Genomic DNA, 17,679 nt, shown 5'->3' on the forward strand with positions numbered 1-17,679 from the left:
GGGACTTCCACTGAGAGGATAGTGATGCTGGGCTGTTTGCTTGCTAGCAGTGAAAACAGCTTCAAATCTTGGGTTTCATCAGGCCAGCCTTTTCAAAGGACCAAATGGTGTCATTACTTCTGGACACTGGCATGGGATCCTGTAGTGTGAGTTTTCTGGGAAAGAGGGAGGGATATCTACTGCAGAGTAGGATTATGGCTAAAGTAAGACGCATGGAAGCACACGTTTATTCTCTGGGCACTAGAAGGCAGTGATGAAGGCTAGAATAAGACAAGGAGAAAGATCCTTACGGTGTCTTGGGCTCGTCTGGCTAATATCTTCTGAGTCATCTTCCAGGAAGAAAGTTGAAGTAAAATTCTTAACTGATATTGTCTGCCGGGTTTGTTCATCTAGAACTATAGAGAAAAATTGGTGGGAAGGGAAAGGGAGAGGAGGAAAGGGAAGGAAAAGGGAGGGGAAGGGAAGCGAAGGGAGGGGAAGGGAACAAATGAAGGAAGGGAGGGAGGACTGGTCACATTTATTGGGCTTTTCTTGAGCATCCTTTTCATTTAGTTAATACCAGTCAGTGTGTGGGTAGACAATGGAGACTCTCATTTGACCATCACCTCTCCTCCATTGTGCTGTTTGTAGTCTCAGCTTTCTTAACAGTGCTCCCCTGAATATCTTTTCATATCCCTGCCTGAGCTTTCTCTGCTTTACTGGTTACTGTTTTTCTGTCACCCAGTAAGTGTGGTTATGAGTAGAAGCTCACAGAGGCCAACGGTGTGTGTGTGCGTGTGGTGCAGTGGGGTTGGGGGTGGGGGCAAGGTGGAAAATGCTCTGCTTTTCCACCTCCATTCTTACCTCTTTGTTAATTTATTTACTCACATGACTTTTGTTCCAAACTTGAGCCTCTAGAACCATGCCGTTCTTTCACTCAAATGTCTCATGCAAACCCAGAATATTTGAGAAGTCTCCTTCCTTTTACCAGCCTATATGTTGTATAGCTCAGGTGCTCAGCCTGTGCCAAAGCTCATAGGTTCAATCCCTATCCTACCAGGGGTGCCTTTCTCTGTCCCATGGCCACAAGATGCACTTCTAAATCTGACTTATGTGCTGGTGGAGCAGGCTGAGGGTTCATTGTGACAGGGTTGTGGCTACATGAGATAAATCTTATCCCCACTGCTTAGAAACTAACTATAGAAATAGAGACACATGGACTGTTTAATTCTTTCACAGTGCAGAAGGGAGATTTCTTTTCTTTCTTGGAAACTTGGCTGAGGTTGTGCCTAAAGGTACCAAGGCAGGAAAAGTTGCCACGGCTAAAAGTCAAAGGGACTTCCTTGCTACATGGACTTCTTCTCAATTCCAATAGAAAAAGGAGAACACACTTGGTATTATACCGTCTTCTGATCTGTTTTTCAAAGAAACATTTTGGGGAAAGGGTGGGAACAAAAATGTAAAATTAAGAAGTTGGAGGAGTTGAAAGAGTTTTCATACTCAGTCGGAAGCTTGCATCTTGTCAGAGTTGTGGGAAATGACAATCAATTCCAGAGCTCCCAGAACCACTCTCAGGGCCCTTGTTCCTGATTAATACTGTGCAAGACATGCAGAGATGAATACTACTTTCTTTCTAAAATAGTCACAGGCTTGGTGGTTGGATAGAAACAGGAACAGGTGGGAAAAGAATTCCATGGCTGGTGGTGGAAGCTGACAGAGCTTGAAGCAGCTGTAATTGTTTAGAATGAATGTTAGTTCCAAAAATAAATGAGTAGCAAGAGTTGAATGCCTGGGAGGTAGGAGGATCCAAAGGGGCCGCTTCTCACGACTGACACTTTTCAAATCAGCAGAGTTTGAGAGCTGATTTTGGATGCTATTTGAATGAAGAATCTAATCAGGTTTTGGTGGTGGAGTCAAATAGAAAATTCAGAGAGGGAGACCAGTAGACCATCTACTGGAACCTTCTCTTTCCCCTACTTCAATCACCACGACCCTGGGGCCTTACCTTGTTCAACTTGGAATATGATGAGTTTCAAGGATTTCTGGAGATTCTTGGCCTTTGTGGTCAGCTCCAACTTGCACTTGGCTATGTGGTCTATTTGAGAGGCGAAGGGCTTTCCATCTGCCTTGCCACTGTCTGTACATACTGTAGCACCTTTCTCAACTGCTGTCTCCTCAGCCAGGGCATCAATCATGACACTGAGCTTGTCATACATTAGATCGCTCTATATAGGGAGGAAGGAGAGAGGGCATTGCTATGAGGGACCAGTGTTTGAGAGGACAGAATAAGGAGCAGGGGTGGTATGGGGAGAGGAGGGGAGGGGTAGTAGTTGGCCAGGAACATTGAGCATAGAAAACTACCTGTTGGGAGATGAAAGGTTTGGAAAAGAAACACTTAGGTAGATGTGAGGAGATAACCAAAGAGTATTAGGAAATCAAACAGATATCGTTTGTTTCTGAGCAGCTGTGGGAATCAACGTGTGCTGCTGAGTCTTCCTCATGTTAGACTGGCCTGCAAAATGGTACATAACATGGCAAACTTGAGAAAAGATAAACATTTCTGGATTGGTGTTTTCATGGGCATGTTCCTGTGGATATGGATGTGCCTCTACATGGGTGCCCAGTGTCTGCTTTTGTATGTGGGTATGTTTGGGGATGTCCTGAGTGATTATGTCTTGATTCCTAGCTCTATCACTTAACAGTTTGTGATTTCAGGCAACTTACCTACCCTCTTTGTGCTTCTATATTCTAGGATTGTGAGGATTAAATAGCTTAATACATTAAAAGTCCTTAACAGTTCCTGGCAGAGTAAGTGCTATATATAAGTGTTAGCTATTGTTGTTACAGAGGTGAATGTGGGTGTATTTCTAGCATGTATTCATTTGTACATATTTTAAAGCATGTTCTGGTACACAGCCATGCACATACATGCTTGGTGTACACTTGTGTCTAGGTGTGAACAGATGCTTGGCATATAATTAGGTACATGGTACATGTATAAGCATGCATAGTGCCACTATTTATTTGGTGAAAGATGGACATTTGATGAAGTGGACTTTCCCCATCAATGAGGCTTACTAGCTGCCCTCCCTGCCTTTCTTTTACAATTCCCAGTGAGAGGAACATTTATTTTTATTAAAAAGGGGGCCCTAGGTCCACAAAGAGTACAAGACAAGAGGAATGGAAACTTACTTTCAAAATCACAGACTCTATTGCTGTACTGTTCTGTTTTATCTGACTCCAGGCCTTTACAATATCAACCACAAAATCTTCCACTGAAGAGCACAGGAATCTGGAAAGATAAGATAGATGGCACAATGTGACATGGGCCATGAGATCCAAAACCTTACTCTCTTATAAGGTCATTAGTCTTCATCTTCTTCCTCTTTTTTCTCTGTCTCTCTTTCCTGATCACTATTCCCTCCCTATCCACTCCCCTCTTCCCCCCACTCTCCATCACCTCAATATTTGTCTTTTCTTTTAAAAAACTTTCATTGAAATATAGCTAACATACAATATTATATTAGTTTCAGGTATACACAATAGTTATTCAACATTTATATACCTAAAGAAGTGATCATCACGGTAAGTCCAGAAACCATCTGACACCATACCACGCCATCACAATATTATTGACTATATTCTCCATGCTGTACATTACATCCATATCCATGACTTATTTAATACCTGGAAATTTGGACCTCTTATTCCCCTTCAACTTTTCCCCCTTTTTCTAATTTTTCAGTTACAGTTGATAATAATATTATTTTTTATTAATTTCAGGTGTACAGTATAGTAGTTAGGCATTTATATAATTTAAGAAGTGACCCCTGGGGCTGGCCAAGTGGCTCAGTTGGTTAAAAGTTGGCTTGGGAGTGGGAACTCTGAGCAGCAGGGCCACCAGTTTGGTTTCCACATGGGCCAGTGACGCTGCACCCTCTACAACTAAAATTGTGAACAACAGCTCAACTTGGAGCTGGGCTGCTGTGAGTCGCTGGCTACAGTGTAGGCTGCAGTGGGGCTGGCTGGCAGCTGGAGTGAGCCTCCGTGAGTCGCCGTGAGCGGCCGTCCAATGGCCAGCGACTGACTGCCTCACCCGGGAAGAGCGCAATGATAATACCAACATGGGCCAGTGAAGCAGTGTCCTCCACAACTAGACTGGAGAACAAAAGGACAGCAACTTGTCTGTTCCTCTTCCCCAATTCCCCAACACTGTTCCCCTCCCCCAATTCGCCAAAAAAAAATCTTAAAAAAAAAGAAAAGAGCTGGCTGAGTGGTGCGTTGGTTAACAGCTGGCTTGAGATGCCAGCTCTCAGCCGCAGGGCTTCCCTGGCCAAGCAGTATTCCATTGTATATATGTGCCACCTACACTTTATACATTCATCCAAGATGAGGCTGCTTCCACATCTTGGTCATTGTGAACAATGCTGTAATGAACATATGGATGCACACATCACCTCAAAGTAGTGTTTTAGGTATATTCGGATAATTACTCAAAATTGGGATTACAGGGTCCTTATTTGTCACTTGCTACAGCCTTTGTTTTAAAGTCTATTTTGTCTGGTATAAGTATTGCTGCCACAGCTTTTTTAGTTTGTTTTCATTTTCATTAAATATATTTTCCCCATCCCTATATTTTCAGTCTCTGTGTGTCTTTTGATCAGAAGTGCATCTCTAGTAGGCAGCATATGCAAGGGTTTTGTTTTCTTATCCCTTCAGCCACCCTATCTTTTGATTGGAGTATTTAATCCATTTATATTTAAAGTAATTGATGGTACATATGTAGTTATTGCCATTTTAATATTCATATATTTTTTTTGTCTTAAAGCAGTCTGTCTAACATTCCTTGTAATACTGGTTTGGTGATGATGAACTCTTTAGCTTTTTCTTGTCTGGGAAGCTCTTTATCTGTCCTTTGGTTCTAAATGATAGCTTTGCTGGGTACAGTAATCTTGGTTGTAGGGACTTGCTTTTCACCACTTTGTTTCCTTCCACTCCCTTCTGGCCTGAAACGTTTCTGTTGAGAAATCAGCTGAAGTCTTATGGGGAGCTCATTTGTAGGTAACTAACTGTTTTTCTTTTGCTGAAGATTCTCTCTTTGACTTTAGTGCATTTTAATTATAATGTGTCTTGGTGTGGGCCTGTTTGGGTTCATCTTGTTTGGGACTCTCTGCACTTCCTGGGCTTGTATATCTATTTCATTTGCCAAGTTAGGGAAGTTTTCAGTCATACCTTTAAATAGATTTTCAATTTCTTGTTCTCTCTCTTCTGCTTCTGGTATACCTATGATGCAAATGTTGGTATGCTTGATGTTGTTCCCAGGGATCCCCTTAAGCTGTCCTCATTTTTTTGGATTATTTTTTCTTTTTGCTGTTCTGATTGGGTCTTTTCTGCTACCTTATCTTCTAAATCACTGATTCGATCCTCTGCTTCATCTAATCTACTGTCGATTCCCTCTAATGTATTCTTCATTTCAGGTATTGTATTCTTTATTTCTGACTGTTTTGTTTCTATCTCTGTATTTATGTTTCCTATCTCTTTGTTGAAGTTCTCCCTGAGCTCATCGAGTATCCTTAATAACCAATGGTTGGAACTCTGCATCTGGTAAATTGCTTACCTCCATTTTGTTCAGTTCTTTTTTTTCTGTTTTGTTTTTGTTTTGTTTTGTTTTTTATTTGGGAGGCGTTTCTTTTTCTCTCCATTTTGGCTGCCTCCCTCTGTTTGTTTATATGTATTAGGCATGGCTGCTATGTCTCCTGGTCTTAGTAGAGTGGCCTTATGTAGTAGGTGTCCTGTGGGGCCCAGTGATGTAGTTTCCCTGGTCACCAGAGCCAGGTTCTCCAGGTGTGTTCCTTGTGTGAGTTGTGTGTGCCCTCCTGTTGTAGTTGAGCTTTGGTTGCTATGTGCACATCAATGGGAGAAATTGACACTCAGGCTGATTGGTTGTGAGGACTGGCTGTGACTACAATAGAGGAGCTGTTGTGCATGGGCTGACCCTACAGAGCCAGGTTTGCTTTAGTGGGGATCTGGTGCCTGCCCAGTCTTCTGTTTGGGTATGTTGTCCTTGGATGTGGCTGGGTGATGCTTCAGCCTAGTCTGAAGCTGGCCACTGAGCTTGCCAGCCCCAGGGCCTCCTGGGAGGGGACCCGCTGCAGGCCAAGTTCAGCCACAATATGTGCCCTGACCAGGGCCTCCTCACATGATCCACAAAGCAATCCAGAGATGGCAGCAGCCTGTGCTGTGCTTGGAGGTGCCTTAATAGGCCAAGCCTCAAACCAAGGCCACTAGTGCCAGGCTTAGGTCTGCTCAGCCAGAGTTTTGGGATACACTGAAGCCAAATGCTGCTTGTTTGTGTTTTGTGGACATTTGAGAGATTTTAGGAAAGTCTGTAGCATGAGCTGAGGCAGGCCATTTATATGGAAAAGCCACTGGAAGCAGCTTGGGTATACCCAAAAATTGGGTGGGGCATGGTCTCAGGGAATTAGTAGGGCGGGGAAGACGAAAGGTGATAGACAGTTTGATGGAGACTAGATATAGCATCTGCCTGAGTCTGCATGCAGGGTGGGGGAGAACTCAACAAAGAAACAATGGTTTCCACAAGCTCCTCCATCTGGGAGAAAGCTGCCTCTGCAGCCTTCAACTTGCTTGCAGACACATCAGTTCCTTACCGCTCATCCCTGGTGCCTCCTGAGCCGCTACTCCAGCACTGGAGCTCAGAGTGAATGAGTCCATAAGCGAGTAAGTCTGTGCACGGACCCTTTAAGAGAAGCATCTGGGAGTGCAGCCACCCTCTGTCTCACTCAGCCACAATCTCTGCTGTTTTTCACAGCCAGAAGTTATGGGGATTTCTTTCCCCAGAACTGAAACTCTGAGCTGGGGAGGGGCTGGGACTCCTCATCCTCAGGGGTGACCTCCACTGCCAAGATATCCCTCCCAATTTTTAATGATCACACATGGGAGTGGGACAATGCCATTCCGTGTCTCTGCCCCTCCTACCAGTCTTGAGGTGGCTTCTTCTGTATGTACACAGTTGTAGGGCTTCAGTTCAGCTAGATTTCAGGTGATTCTCAATAATGATTGTTCTGTGCTTTAGTTGTATTATAATTGATGTGGTCCTGAGAGGAGGTGAGCACAGCATTTACCTACTCTGCCATCTTCACCAGAAATACCAATATTTGTCTTTTCTGCTTCTTTCATGTACAGATGGTGAAATATGCAAGTATCTAAGAGAGTTTAATTAGCAATTTCTTAGTCCTAAATCTGAATTTCCAGAAAACAGTATTCAATTGACCCACCTTGGGTCAGAATTTGACCCTGGGTCAAATCAACTATGGTTGAAGGGCCCAGCCAATTTAGTACAAACATAATGACATTGGGTGAACTGTCCCTGGAGGGAGGGTTTCTCAAAGGAGAGTGCCGTAGACTTGGCAGTAACCCTCCAAAGAGTCCCAGGAGGAATGAATGATCCATATATTTAGAAGGGGAGAATGTGTTGCACAGGGTATGGAAAATCAGCTGTTGTAGGTACTACAGAGACCTTTCTTAGTGTCAGATGGAAAGCAATGTATCCTTACTGTGTGAGCTATGCTATGCTCTTGAATGGTGTGGATGGTTGTGTTTGCCTTTTGTAACTCTTCTTTTTTTTCTCTTTAATTTTTCAGTTACAGTTGATATAAATTATATTAGTTTCAGGTGTACAATGTAGTGATTAGACATTTAGATAAATTACAAAGTGATCACTGCAATAAGTCTAGTACCCATCTGATGCCATACGTAGTTATTACAATATTATTGACTATATTCCTTATGCTGTATTTTACATCCCCATGACTGTTTATATAACTGGCAATTTGTAAATCTTAATCTCTTCCCCCTTTCACCAAGTCCCCCAACTCCGCCTCCCATCTGGCACCCATCAGTTTGTTCTCTGTATATATAAGTTTGTTTCTGTTTTGTTAGTTCATTTATTTTTTTAGATTGCACATATAAGTGAAATCATATGATATTTGTGTTTCTCTGTCTGACCTATTTCACGTAGCATAATACCCTCTTGTTGCAACCCATCTATGTTGTTGCAGGTGGCAAAATTTCATTCTTTTTTATGGTTGAGTGATATTCCATTGCATATATGTACCACACCTTATTTATCCATTCATCTATTGATGGGCACTTAGGTTGCTTCCATATCTTGGCTATTGTAAATAATATTGTAATGAACAAAGGGGTGTATATGTCTTTTATGAACTAGTGTTTTGGATTTCTTCAGATAAATACCTAGAAGAGGAATTGCTAGGTCATATGTAGTAGTTCTATCTTTATTTTTATTTATTTTTTTCAATCGCAGTTGACATTAGTATTATTTTATATTAGTTTTAGGTATAAAATATAGTGGTTAGGCATTTATATAATTTACAAAGTGATTGCCTCAATTAATCTAGTACTCACCTGGCACTATACATAGTTATTACAATATTATTTTTTTTCTAAACACATATTTTTATTGCAGTTAATTGAGACTGAGTTGAAAACATGAATAGAGATTTCAGTTAATTAATGCTTCTGTAGAAGCAACAGTAGCAACTATACATGCTTTCTGATACTTTGAACTGTAACACACTTATAATGAAAATATTTTTAAATGTGGACTGTATGCAAATGTAGAAAGGAAAAAATCTCATCCTCCTACTGCTTGGAAAACCATTCTTAATATTTTAGTGTACTTGTGCTCTGACTTTTCTGTACATGCATATTTTACATACTTGGAATTGTACAAAACACAATACCTTTTTAACACAAAAGCACATTCTCCCTATTAACTGTCAATATTCTTGACTATATTCCCTATGCTGTACTTTACATCCCTCTGATTATTTCATAATTACCAATTTGTACTTCTTAATCCCTTCAACTTTTTCATCCAGCCCCTCAACCCCCCCTTCCATCTGACAACCATCATTTTTTTCTCTGAAACTGTGAGTCTGTTTCTGCTTTGTCTGTTTGTTTGTTTTGTTCTTTAGATTCCACATATAAGTGAGATCATATAGTGTTTGTCTTTCTCTGTCAGACATATTTCACTTAGCATAACACCTTCCATGTCCATCCATGTTGTCACAAATGGTAAGATTTCATTCTTTTTGTGGCCGAGTCATATTCCATTGCACATATGTACCACACCTTCTTTATCCAGTCATCTATTGATGGGCAATTAGTTTGCTTCTATATTGGCTATTGTAAATAATGCTATAATGAGCATAGGGGTTCATATATCTTTTTTAATTAATGTTTTGGATTTCTTCAGATAAATACCAAGAAGTGGAATTGCTGGGTCATGAGGTAGTTCTATTTTTAATTTTTTGAGGAACCTCCATACTGTTTTCCACAGTGGCTGCACCAATCTGCAATCCCACCAACAGTGAACAAGTGATCCCTTTCCTCCACATTCTTGACAACATTTGGTGTTTGTTAATTTATTGATAGCCATTCTGACAGGTGTGAGGTGATATCTCATTGTGGTTTTTATTTGCTCTTCCCTGATGATTGGTAATGTTAAACATCTTTCCATATGTCTGTTGGATCATCTGTATGTCTTTTGGGGGGAAATATCTATTTGGGTGTTCTGCCTAATTTTTAATTGACTTTTTTTGGGTGTAAAGTGATATAAGTTCCATATATATATTTGGATATTAACACATTATCAGATGGATCATTTAGAATATCTTCTCCCATTTAGTAGGTTGTCTTTTCATTTTGTTGATGGTTCCTTCACTGTGCAAAAACTTTTTAGTTTGATGTAGCCCCATTTGTTTAATTTTTCTTTTGCTTCCATTGCCCAAGGAGATTTATCCAAAAAAAATATGTATACTACTAAGAGCCATGTCAAAGAATTTACTGACTACGTTTTCTTCTAGGAGTTTTATGGTTTCAGGTCTTACATTTAAGTCTTCAATTCATTTTTTAAAATATTTTTTTTATTTTTCAGTTATAGTTGACATACAATATTATATTAGTTTCAAGTAAACAACATAGTGATTAGATATTTATATAACTTAGGACGTGATCACCCTGACTAATCTAATACCCATCTGACACCATACATAGTTATTACAATATTATTGACTATAGTCTCTATGCTATACTTTACATCCCCATGACTCATTGGTAACTACCAATTTGTACCTCTTGATCCCTTCCCCCCTTCACTCATCCCCCCAAACTCCTCCCATATGGCAACCAACAAAATGTTCTCTGTATCTATGAGTTTGTTTCTCTTTTATTTGTTCATTTATTTTATTTTTTAGCTTCCACATATAAGTGAAATCATATTGTATTTGTCTCACTCTATCTGACTTATTTAACTCAGCATAATACCCTTAATGTCCATCCACATTGTTGCAGATGGCAAGATTTCATTTCTTTTTATGGCTGAGTAATGTTCCATTGTGTGTGTGTGTGTGTGTGTGTGTGTGTGTGTGTATGACACTTTTTCAATCCACTCATCTCTTGATGGACACTTAGGTTGCTTCCATATCTTAGCTATTATAAATAATGCTGCAATGAATACATGGATGTATATGTCATTTCAAATTGGTGTTTTGGATTGTTTCAGATAAAAAAGCAAGAAGTAGAATTATTGGGTCCTTCTGTGTTTCATGTTATAGCCTTTGTTTTAAAGTCTATTTTTTCTAGTGTAAGTATTGCTACCCCAGCTTTTTTGTTTGTTTCCATTTTCATGAATTATCTATTCCCATCCCTTTACTTTCAGTCTGTGTGTGTCTTTCAATCTGAAATGAGTCTCTTGTAGGCAGCACAGGTAAGAGTCTTGCTTTCTTATCCATTCAGCCAAAGTATGCCTGCAGATTGGTGCATTTAATCCATTTACACTTAAAGTAATTGTTGATAGATATATAGTTATTGCCATTTTATTTTTCATATTTTTCATCTTTTTTTTTGTCTTAAAGAAGCTCCTCTAACATTTTTTGTAATGCTGGTTTGGTGGTTAGGAACCCCTTCAGCTTTTTCTTATCTGGGAAGCTCTTTATCTGTCCTTCAATTGTAAATGATAGCTTTGCTGGATAAAATAATCTTGGTTGTAGGTCCTTGCTTTTAATTACTTTGAATATTTCTTACCAATCCCTTCTGGCCTACAAAGTTTCTGTTGAGAAATCAGCTAACAGTCTTATGGGAGATCCCTTTTGGTAACTAATTGCTTTTCTCCTGCTGCTTCTAAGATTTTCTCTTTGTCTTTAACCTTTGCATTTTAATTCTGATGTGTCTTGGTGTGGGCCTCTTTGGGTTCATCTTGTTTGGGACTCTGTGCTTCCTGGGCTTGTATGTTTATTTCCATTACTAGGTTAGGGATGTTTTCTGTCATTATTTCTTCAAATAGGTTTTCAATCCTTTGCTTTCTCTCTTCTCTTCTGGTACCACTATCATGTGAATGTTGGTATGCTGTATGTCGTCCCAAAGGCCCCTTAAACTATCCTCATTGTTTTGGATTCTTTTTGCTGTTCTGATTACTATTTTTCCCCTGCTACCTCATCTTCCAAATTGCTGACTTGATCCTCTCCTTCATCTAATCTACTGTTGGTTCCCTCTAATATATTCTTCATTTCAGTTACTGTATTCTTCATTTCTGATGGGTTCTTTTTTATGTTTTCTATCTCCATTTTTGTTTCTTATCTGTTTCTTGAAGTTCTCATTGAAATCATTGAGCATCCTTATGACAAATGTTTTAAACTCTGCATTTGGTAGATTGCTTGTTTCAATTTTGCTTAGTTCTTTTTCTGGAGCTTTGTTCTGTTCTTTCATTTGGGACATATTTCTTTGTCTCCTAATTTGGGCTGCCTAACCCTGTGTTTTTTCCTGTGTATTAGGTAGGACTGCTATGTCCTTGGTCCTTGAAGAGTGGCCTTATATAGCAGATGTCCTGTGGGTCCAAATGACACAGTCTCCCTGGTCACCTGAGATGAGTGTTCCAGGGGTGTCCTTTGAGTGGGTTGTGTGTGCTCTCCTGTAATAGTTGAGCCCTGGTGGCTGTTGGCACATCAGTGGGTGTGACTGACCCTCTGGCTGAGTGGCTGTGAAGAATGAACATTACTATGTCAAATGAGCTATCATACCAGGGCTGACCCTAAAGATCAAATTTTGCTTTCGCTGAACTCTGGTGCCTGCCAAGTTCACCCTTAAGCTGTGTTGTCTGTGGAACTGGTTTGGTGGTGCTCTGGTGTGGTCTGAATCTAGACACTGGGTGTCTTGGCTGTGGGGCATCGTGGGAGGGGCTCTGGTGTAAGCCAAATTCAGATGCTGACTCTTCCCAGCCTGGGGTCACTGATAGTAGTTATAAAGTGATCTGCAGTTGGTTGCCACCTTGCTGGACGTGCAGGTGTCTGCGAGAGGCCAGGCAGTCGACTGAGGCCAGCTGCCACTAGTGCTGGGCTTGGGGCTTCTTAGCAAGAGGTATGGAACATGCCAAGGCCAGCTTCTGCTTTTGGGGGGTTTGTAGACCTGTCAGACATTTTAGGAAAGTGTGCAGTGCAAATTGAGGAAGGCCACTTGTGTAGCAAAACCACTGGAAAAGGTTCTGGCTGGGTGCGCCAGTTGGTTGGGGTGGTGTCTCAGGGAATGTCCAGGGCAGAGTGAATGGTTTTAGCCAAGTTAATGGAGAGCTCATATTTGGCACCCATCTGTGCTTGCCAGCTGGATGAGAGGAAGGCTCAACAAAGGAGCAGTGGTGTCTGCCAGCACGTCTCCCCCAATGAGAGCTGCATTGACCCCTGTCCCTCCAGCCCTCACCCTGGAGCTTGTCAATTCAGCTCTTTCCCATATGTCCCTGGTGGTTTTTGAGCTGCTGCCTCGTCACGTGGAGCTCAGAGGGAGGGCGTTTGTAAGCCAGCATGTCTTACAAGTCTGTGCATGGTCCCTTTAAGACCTGCAGCCCCAGGGACTTCAGCAGCCCTCCATCTCACTCAGCCACAATTCCTCCTGGTTTTCACAGCCAGATGTTATGGAGACTTTTCTTCCTCGCACTGGATCCCTGGGCTGGGGAGCCTGATGTGGGGCTGGGGCCCCTCCCTCCAAGTGGGACCTCTGTAGCTGAGATATCCCTCCCATTTCTTAAATGCCACACCGTGGCTATGGGACCTGCTGCTCCTACCAGTCTGAACATGGCTTCTTCTTTATATAGCCTTCAGGTGGTTCTCAATGATAGTTGTTTTATAATTTAGTTATAATTTTGATGTGGTTGTGGGAGGAGGCAAGCATAGCATTTACCTGTTCCACCTCTTGACCAGAAGTCTTCCCCAGCTTCCAAATTTCTGGCTTGCAACTTTGTTTTTTGGATTAGCAGGAGCCCTCACCCCCAGTTTCATCTTTTTATCTTAAAGTTTCTATTCAGGAGGTTTGAGTTAGGAGAAATTCAATTTGGGAAGATAAGCATATACAACAGGCCTTCAAATAACATTGTTTTGTTCAATGTCATTTTGTTATAATGTTGACGAGATGCCATAGGAACTTAACTCATAACTATATCAATTAGCCTATGGTAAAATTGATTTTTGTTGTACAATTTCCACCACAGTTCCAAGAACCTATTCCAATGTCAAGTGAGGACTTATTATACTTTCCTTGGCCTCAACAACCAAAGCTATCAAAATGAGTCCCATCTTGGGCTGGCCGAGTGGCGTGTTAGTTACGAGCTGGCTTGGTATGCCAGCTCTGAGCAGCAGGGCTAGGGTTCAGATCCCACATGGGGGCCAGTGACACTGCCCTCTACAGCTAAGATGGTGAACAACAGCTTGACCTGGAGCTGGGCTGCCGTGAGGCGATGGCGTAGGCTGCAGCCCCTGCTGCAGTGGGCTGCCATAAGCTACTGTGTGTGGCTGGCAGCCAGTGTGAGCTGCCAAGAGCCGCCGTGAGCAGCCGCCCAGAGGCCAGCAACTGATCTACCTCACCCAGGAAGTGTGCAATGATAATACCAACATGGGCCAGTGAAGCAACGTCCTCCACAACTAGACTGAAGAACAAAATGACAGCAACTTGTCTGTTCCCTCCCCCAATTTCCCAATAAAAAATCTTTAAAAAAATGAGTCCCATCTTTGACTGAGAAACTTCCCATGAGGGGCAAAATACCCCAAAGGTTGAGCGCCTAAAGAAGACTGACCTGGTTGCGATGATCATCTCTGTGGGGTAGCTGGCCTTCAAGATTTTTTTCAACTCAGTGGTTGCAGATTCTAAGTGTTGAATGGCAGCAGCCTGGGGGGAAAAGGAGTGTTCAGCCCTGAAACCTTAGCACTGTGACATAGTGTGCTGCCCATCCTCATCCCCTCATTATTTCCTACTGACTCTACCATCATCTCAGCTGCCTCTCTGGAAAAAATCATAATCAAAGAATTCTTGTTGAAGATCCCCATAGATAATCTTAGATCTGTGGTCATTCTAAAAATAAGAGATGTTTATTGTTTCCTCTCATTTCAATTAATACTAAAAAATTCATATGAAGGTGGTACTGTTTGTTCCATGTTTCAAATCAACAAACAATTTCATATTACATAGTTAGTAAATAGTAGATTTTGGATTCAAACCCACATCTTTCCAATGCCAGAGTACCATCTCTTATATAATAATACTAGTAATGATAATAGCACCCACTTATATAGTACATACTATGTCCCAGGCTCTGTAACAACCCTATGAGATAAGGATTGTTATTATCCTTATTTCATAGGACAGAAAACTGGGGCACAGGAAAAGAGGGAGCTGATAAGTAGCAGAGTCGGTATTCAATTCCACGTAATCTGGCTCTCGAGTCTGTACTCTTAATTATAACTTGTACTCCTCCCTCTCCATCACCCTTTACATTCAAGCATCTACCAAGTCCTGATGATTCTATCTCTTCAATGTGTCTTATATATGTCCACTTCTCCTTATCCCTGTTACCACTTCACCAGTTCAAATCATCCTAAACAATAACAGCATCTCATGTCTTTTCTTCTTGTTTCTAGTTTTTATTCTTTCAATTGTTTCTCCACATACCATGGAATTTCCCTGCTTAAAACCTTTCTATGGATAGCAGAATAGATAGATGAATGTATTTGTAATAAAGCATAGTAAAATATTAACAGTAGAATCTACCATTTAAAATTCCTGTATTTTAAAATGTTTTCATAGTAAGGTTGAAAAAAAAAACCTTCTATAATTCTCATTGCTCTTAGGATAAATGTTCAAACTTCCTACCATGGTTTACCAGGTTCTTCCTGGCTTGACCCCTAATTATTTCTCCAGCCTCATCTTTAGTCATTCTCCCTGTATATGCCCTCCCTGACCCCTATGCCTTAGCTATTATGAATGTCTTTTAGTTCTGTGACTATTCCATGCTCTCTCTTGCCTTTGAAACAACACACACTGTTTCATCTATCTGGAACATGTCCCCTCTTTCCTATTATCCTGGTTAACTCCCTCTGGTCCTTAAATCTCTTCTGAAATGGTGTTTATTATGAGAAGCTTTCCCTGATTTCCCCCAGACTTGCTTAGGTACACCTTCTGGGTGTTCCCATCCCCCCCGCTACTTCCTTGTATATTAACACTCATACTCCTTTATAAAAACTATTGTTCTACCACTACAACTAGACTATGAGCTCTATAACAGCATGGACTGTGTCATTCTTTTTCACCAACTAGCATATAAGAACAGCTGCTGGAATAGTATCTCACACATAGTTCATCTATAATTATTTTTCATCAATATTTTGAGTAAATGAATAAGTAAATGGCTGAATGAATTATATCCCCAATACCTAACAGTTTTTGGTAAACATCTGCTGACTGACATGTACCCAGTTTTCAACGATCTCACCCTCATCAAGCTCATGGACAATACAATAGCTTCTCTCTGGGTTTTGCCTATTATTTCACTGTATAATGAAGATGTTGGCCTGAATTACACCTAGGCAGTAATTACCTCAAATCGAGGTACATCCATTTCCACTTGTCCTCTTAGCAATGGGGTTTGTCTGGGAGTCTCACGGATCATCACACTCCACCTGAAATGAAGATAAAAGACAGACAGATATTTAGGACTCTTTCATCATAGGTTGGCATCAATGCTTCACATGGCAAAAAGAGGTCAGAATGCTTATAAGTTAGGGAGAGAGGGATTGTAGAGGATGCCCAAGCTATCTCAGGTCAACTGCTCTCAAGGTATACCACAAGAGGGGCCTCTGCCCCATGACCTCTTTATGACAGTGTGATGGAAGGAATTCCACCACAGGGTTCTCAGAGAACAGTGCTTCTCAACCAGAGGTAACGATCAAGAGCACCTGAAATGCTTTTGTAAAATACACATAACAGGGCCCTACCCAAGACCTACTAATAAGAATCTTTGTGGTAGGACCCAGCTTGGTATCTTGAGAAGCTCCCCAGGATATCCTTATGGGCAATCAGTCATAAATCAAATACTGTGCCCCAGCATAGAAAGTCTTTCTTCTCAGAAGATAGGATGGCAATACTTTCTTTTCTCTAGAGCAGAGACAATATAGGCCAATTGTTTATGAACCTTCTTTTTTTTTTTTTAGTTTCTTTAAGAACCTGATAAAGCCATAAACTAGTGTCTATACTATTGTAAACTAGAATAGAAAGATGGAATCTTTCCTAAGAAAAAATATGCTTACATAGATAATTAGCTATGCAATTTGAAGGAGGTACACAGAACTCTTGAAATTTACCCATGGAGCTCCTGTTCTAGAATATTTTAAGTTTATGAGAGGCCTTAGTGATATTTGAAGGATATATGGTAGACCTCAGCTTCCTAATAGTTAAGCCCCTCCGCCCCCCAAACGACTCTGCACCAAAGCCAGAAAGAGAGGTTAGAACATCCCTGATTGAGGTGATGTAACTGAGAGTAACTGGTGTGCAACTGGAAAAGGCACAATGGTCTGATCTTTCAGCCACTCACCTGTCTAGAATCCTCACCCTAGCCTGCTCTACTCTGTTGAGGATGTTCAGGGGTGACTTGTTTTTGTTCCAGAATGCACCCCAGCCTAGGACACGGGCCAGATCATTGCCGGTTCCAAGCGGGATGACTGCCAGCTGACACTGCAAGAACAAAACCAGGCACCCTTTACAGACAGTCCTACGAAGATCCACCCATAAAAGAACCCAAAAGGTACTCTTTGGGAAAGATTGTGGTCTCAAAGCCGTGGCAGAAAGGGACTTCTCATTCTAGGGAATGTGATAGAAGATGTTTGAAGTTAAGAGAAATTTTCCCTAAGGAGTTGGGCCCCACTCTTGGCCATACAGAACCTACTCAGTAAAGGAAAAAGTTGATGGAATATGCCAATATTTATAGCCATGCTTATAAAAGAGAAATATAGCCACAGATTTCTATCTAGGCTGGGCCAAAGAAGTGAGGTGCCTCAGGGGATAAAGCTACTGGGCTCAGAAGAGCAGAGGGCTATTTAGGGAAAGGAGAGTGAGAGACAGAGGAAAGTTTCTGCTACTCTTGCCTCAGGAGGGGTAGGAAATTAGGGACTGAATGTTGCCTGAGGCCACTTCTTTTTTTTTGCATGCTCTCCTCCTCTTCAAATCTTCACTTTGGGGCTTTTTTTTTCTGCTACCTCTCTAATTTTTCCTTCCACAGATAGGCGACCAGGAAATGGTCTAAGTGAGCAGGCTTAGATTGGGAATCTACCAGTCAGGTTGAGTATT

The 17,679-nt window shown here is 41.3% G+C and overlaps 1 protein-coding gene across 1 annotated transcript in view; it reads right to left on the reverse strand.

Annotated features, from left to right (window-relative positions):
* DGKK (diacylglycerol kinase kappa) overlaps positions 1 to 17,679 on the reverse strand; it is a 133,890-nt gene that overhangs the window by 19,395 nt on the left and 96,816 nt on the right. Inside the window, exons 11-16 of the mRNA XM_019631046.1 lie at positions 16,928 to 17,067; positions 15,935 to 16,016; positions 14,138 to 14,229; positions 3,172 to 3,271; positions 1,985 to 2,204; positions 291 to 395 (exon numbers count right to left, since the gene is read on the reverse strand). Coding sequence (XP_019486591.1) covers positions 291 to 395; positions 1,985 to 2,204; positions 3,172 to 3,271; positions 14,138 to 14,229; positions 15,935 to 16,016; positions 16,928 to 17,067 — 739 coding nt within the window. The remainder of the gene's footprint in view (positions 1 to 290; positions 396 to 1,984; positions 2,205 to 3,171; positions 3,272 to 14,137; positions 14,230 to 15,934; positions 16,017 to 16,927; positions 17,068 to 17,679) is intronic.

This window comes from Hipposideros armiger, unplaced genomic scaffold, assembly GCF_001890085.2.
Source record: "Hipposideros armiger isolate ML-2016 unplaced genomic scaffold, ASM189008v1 scaffold_980, whole genome shotgun sequence".
In the NCBI taxonomy this organism is placed as follows: Eukaryota; Metazoa; Chordata; class Mammalia; order Chiroptera; family Hipposideridae; genus Hipposideros; species Hipposideros armiger.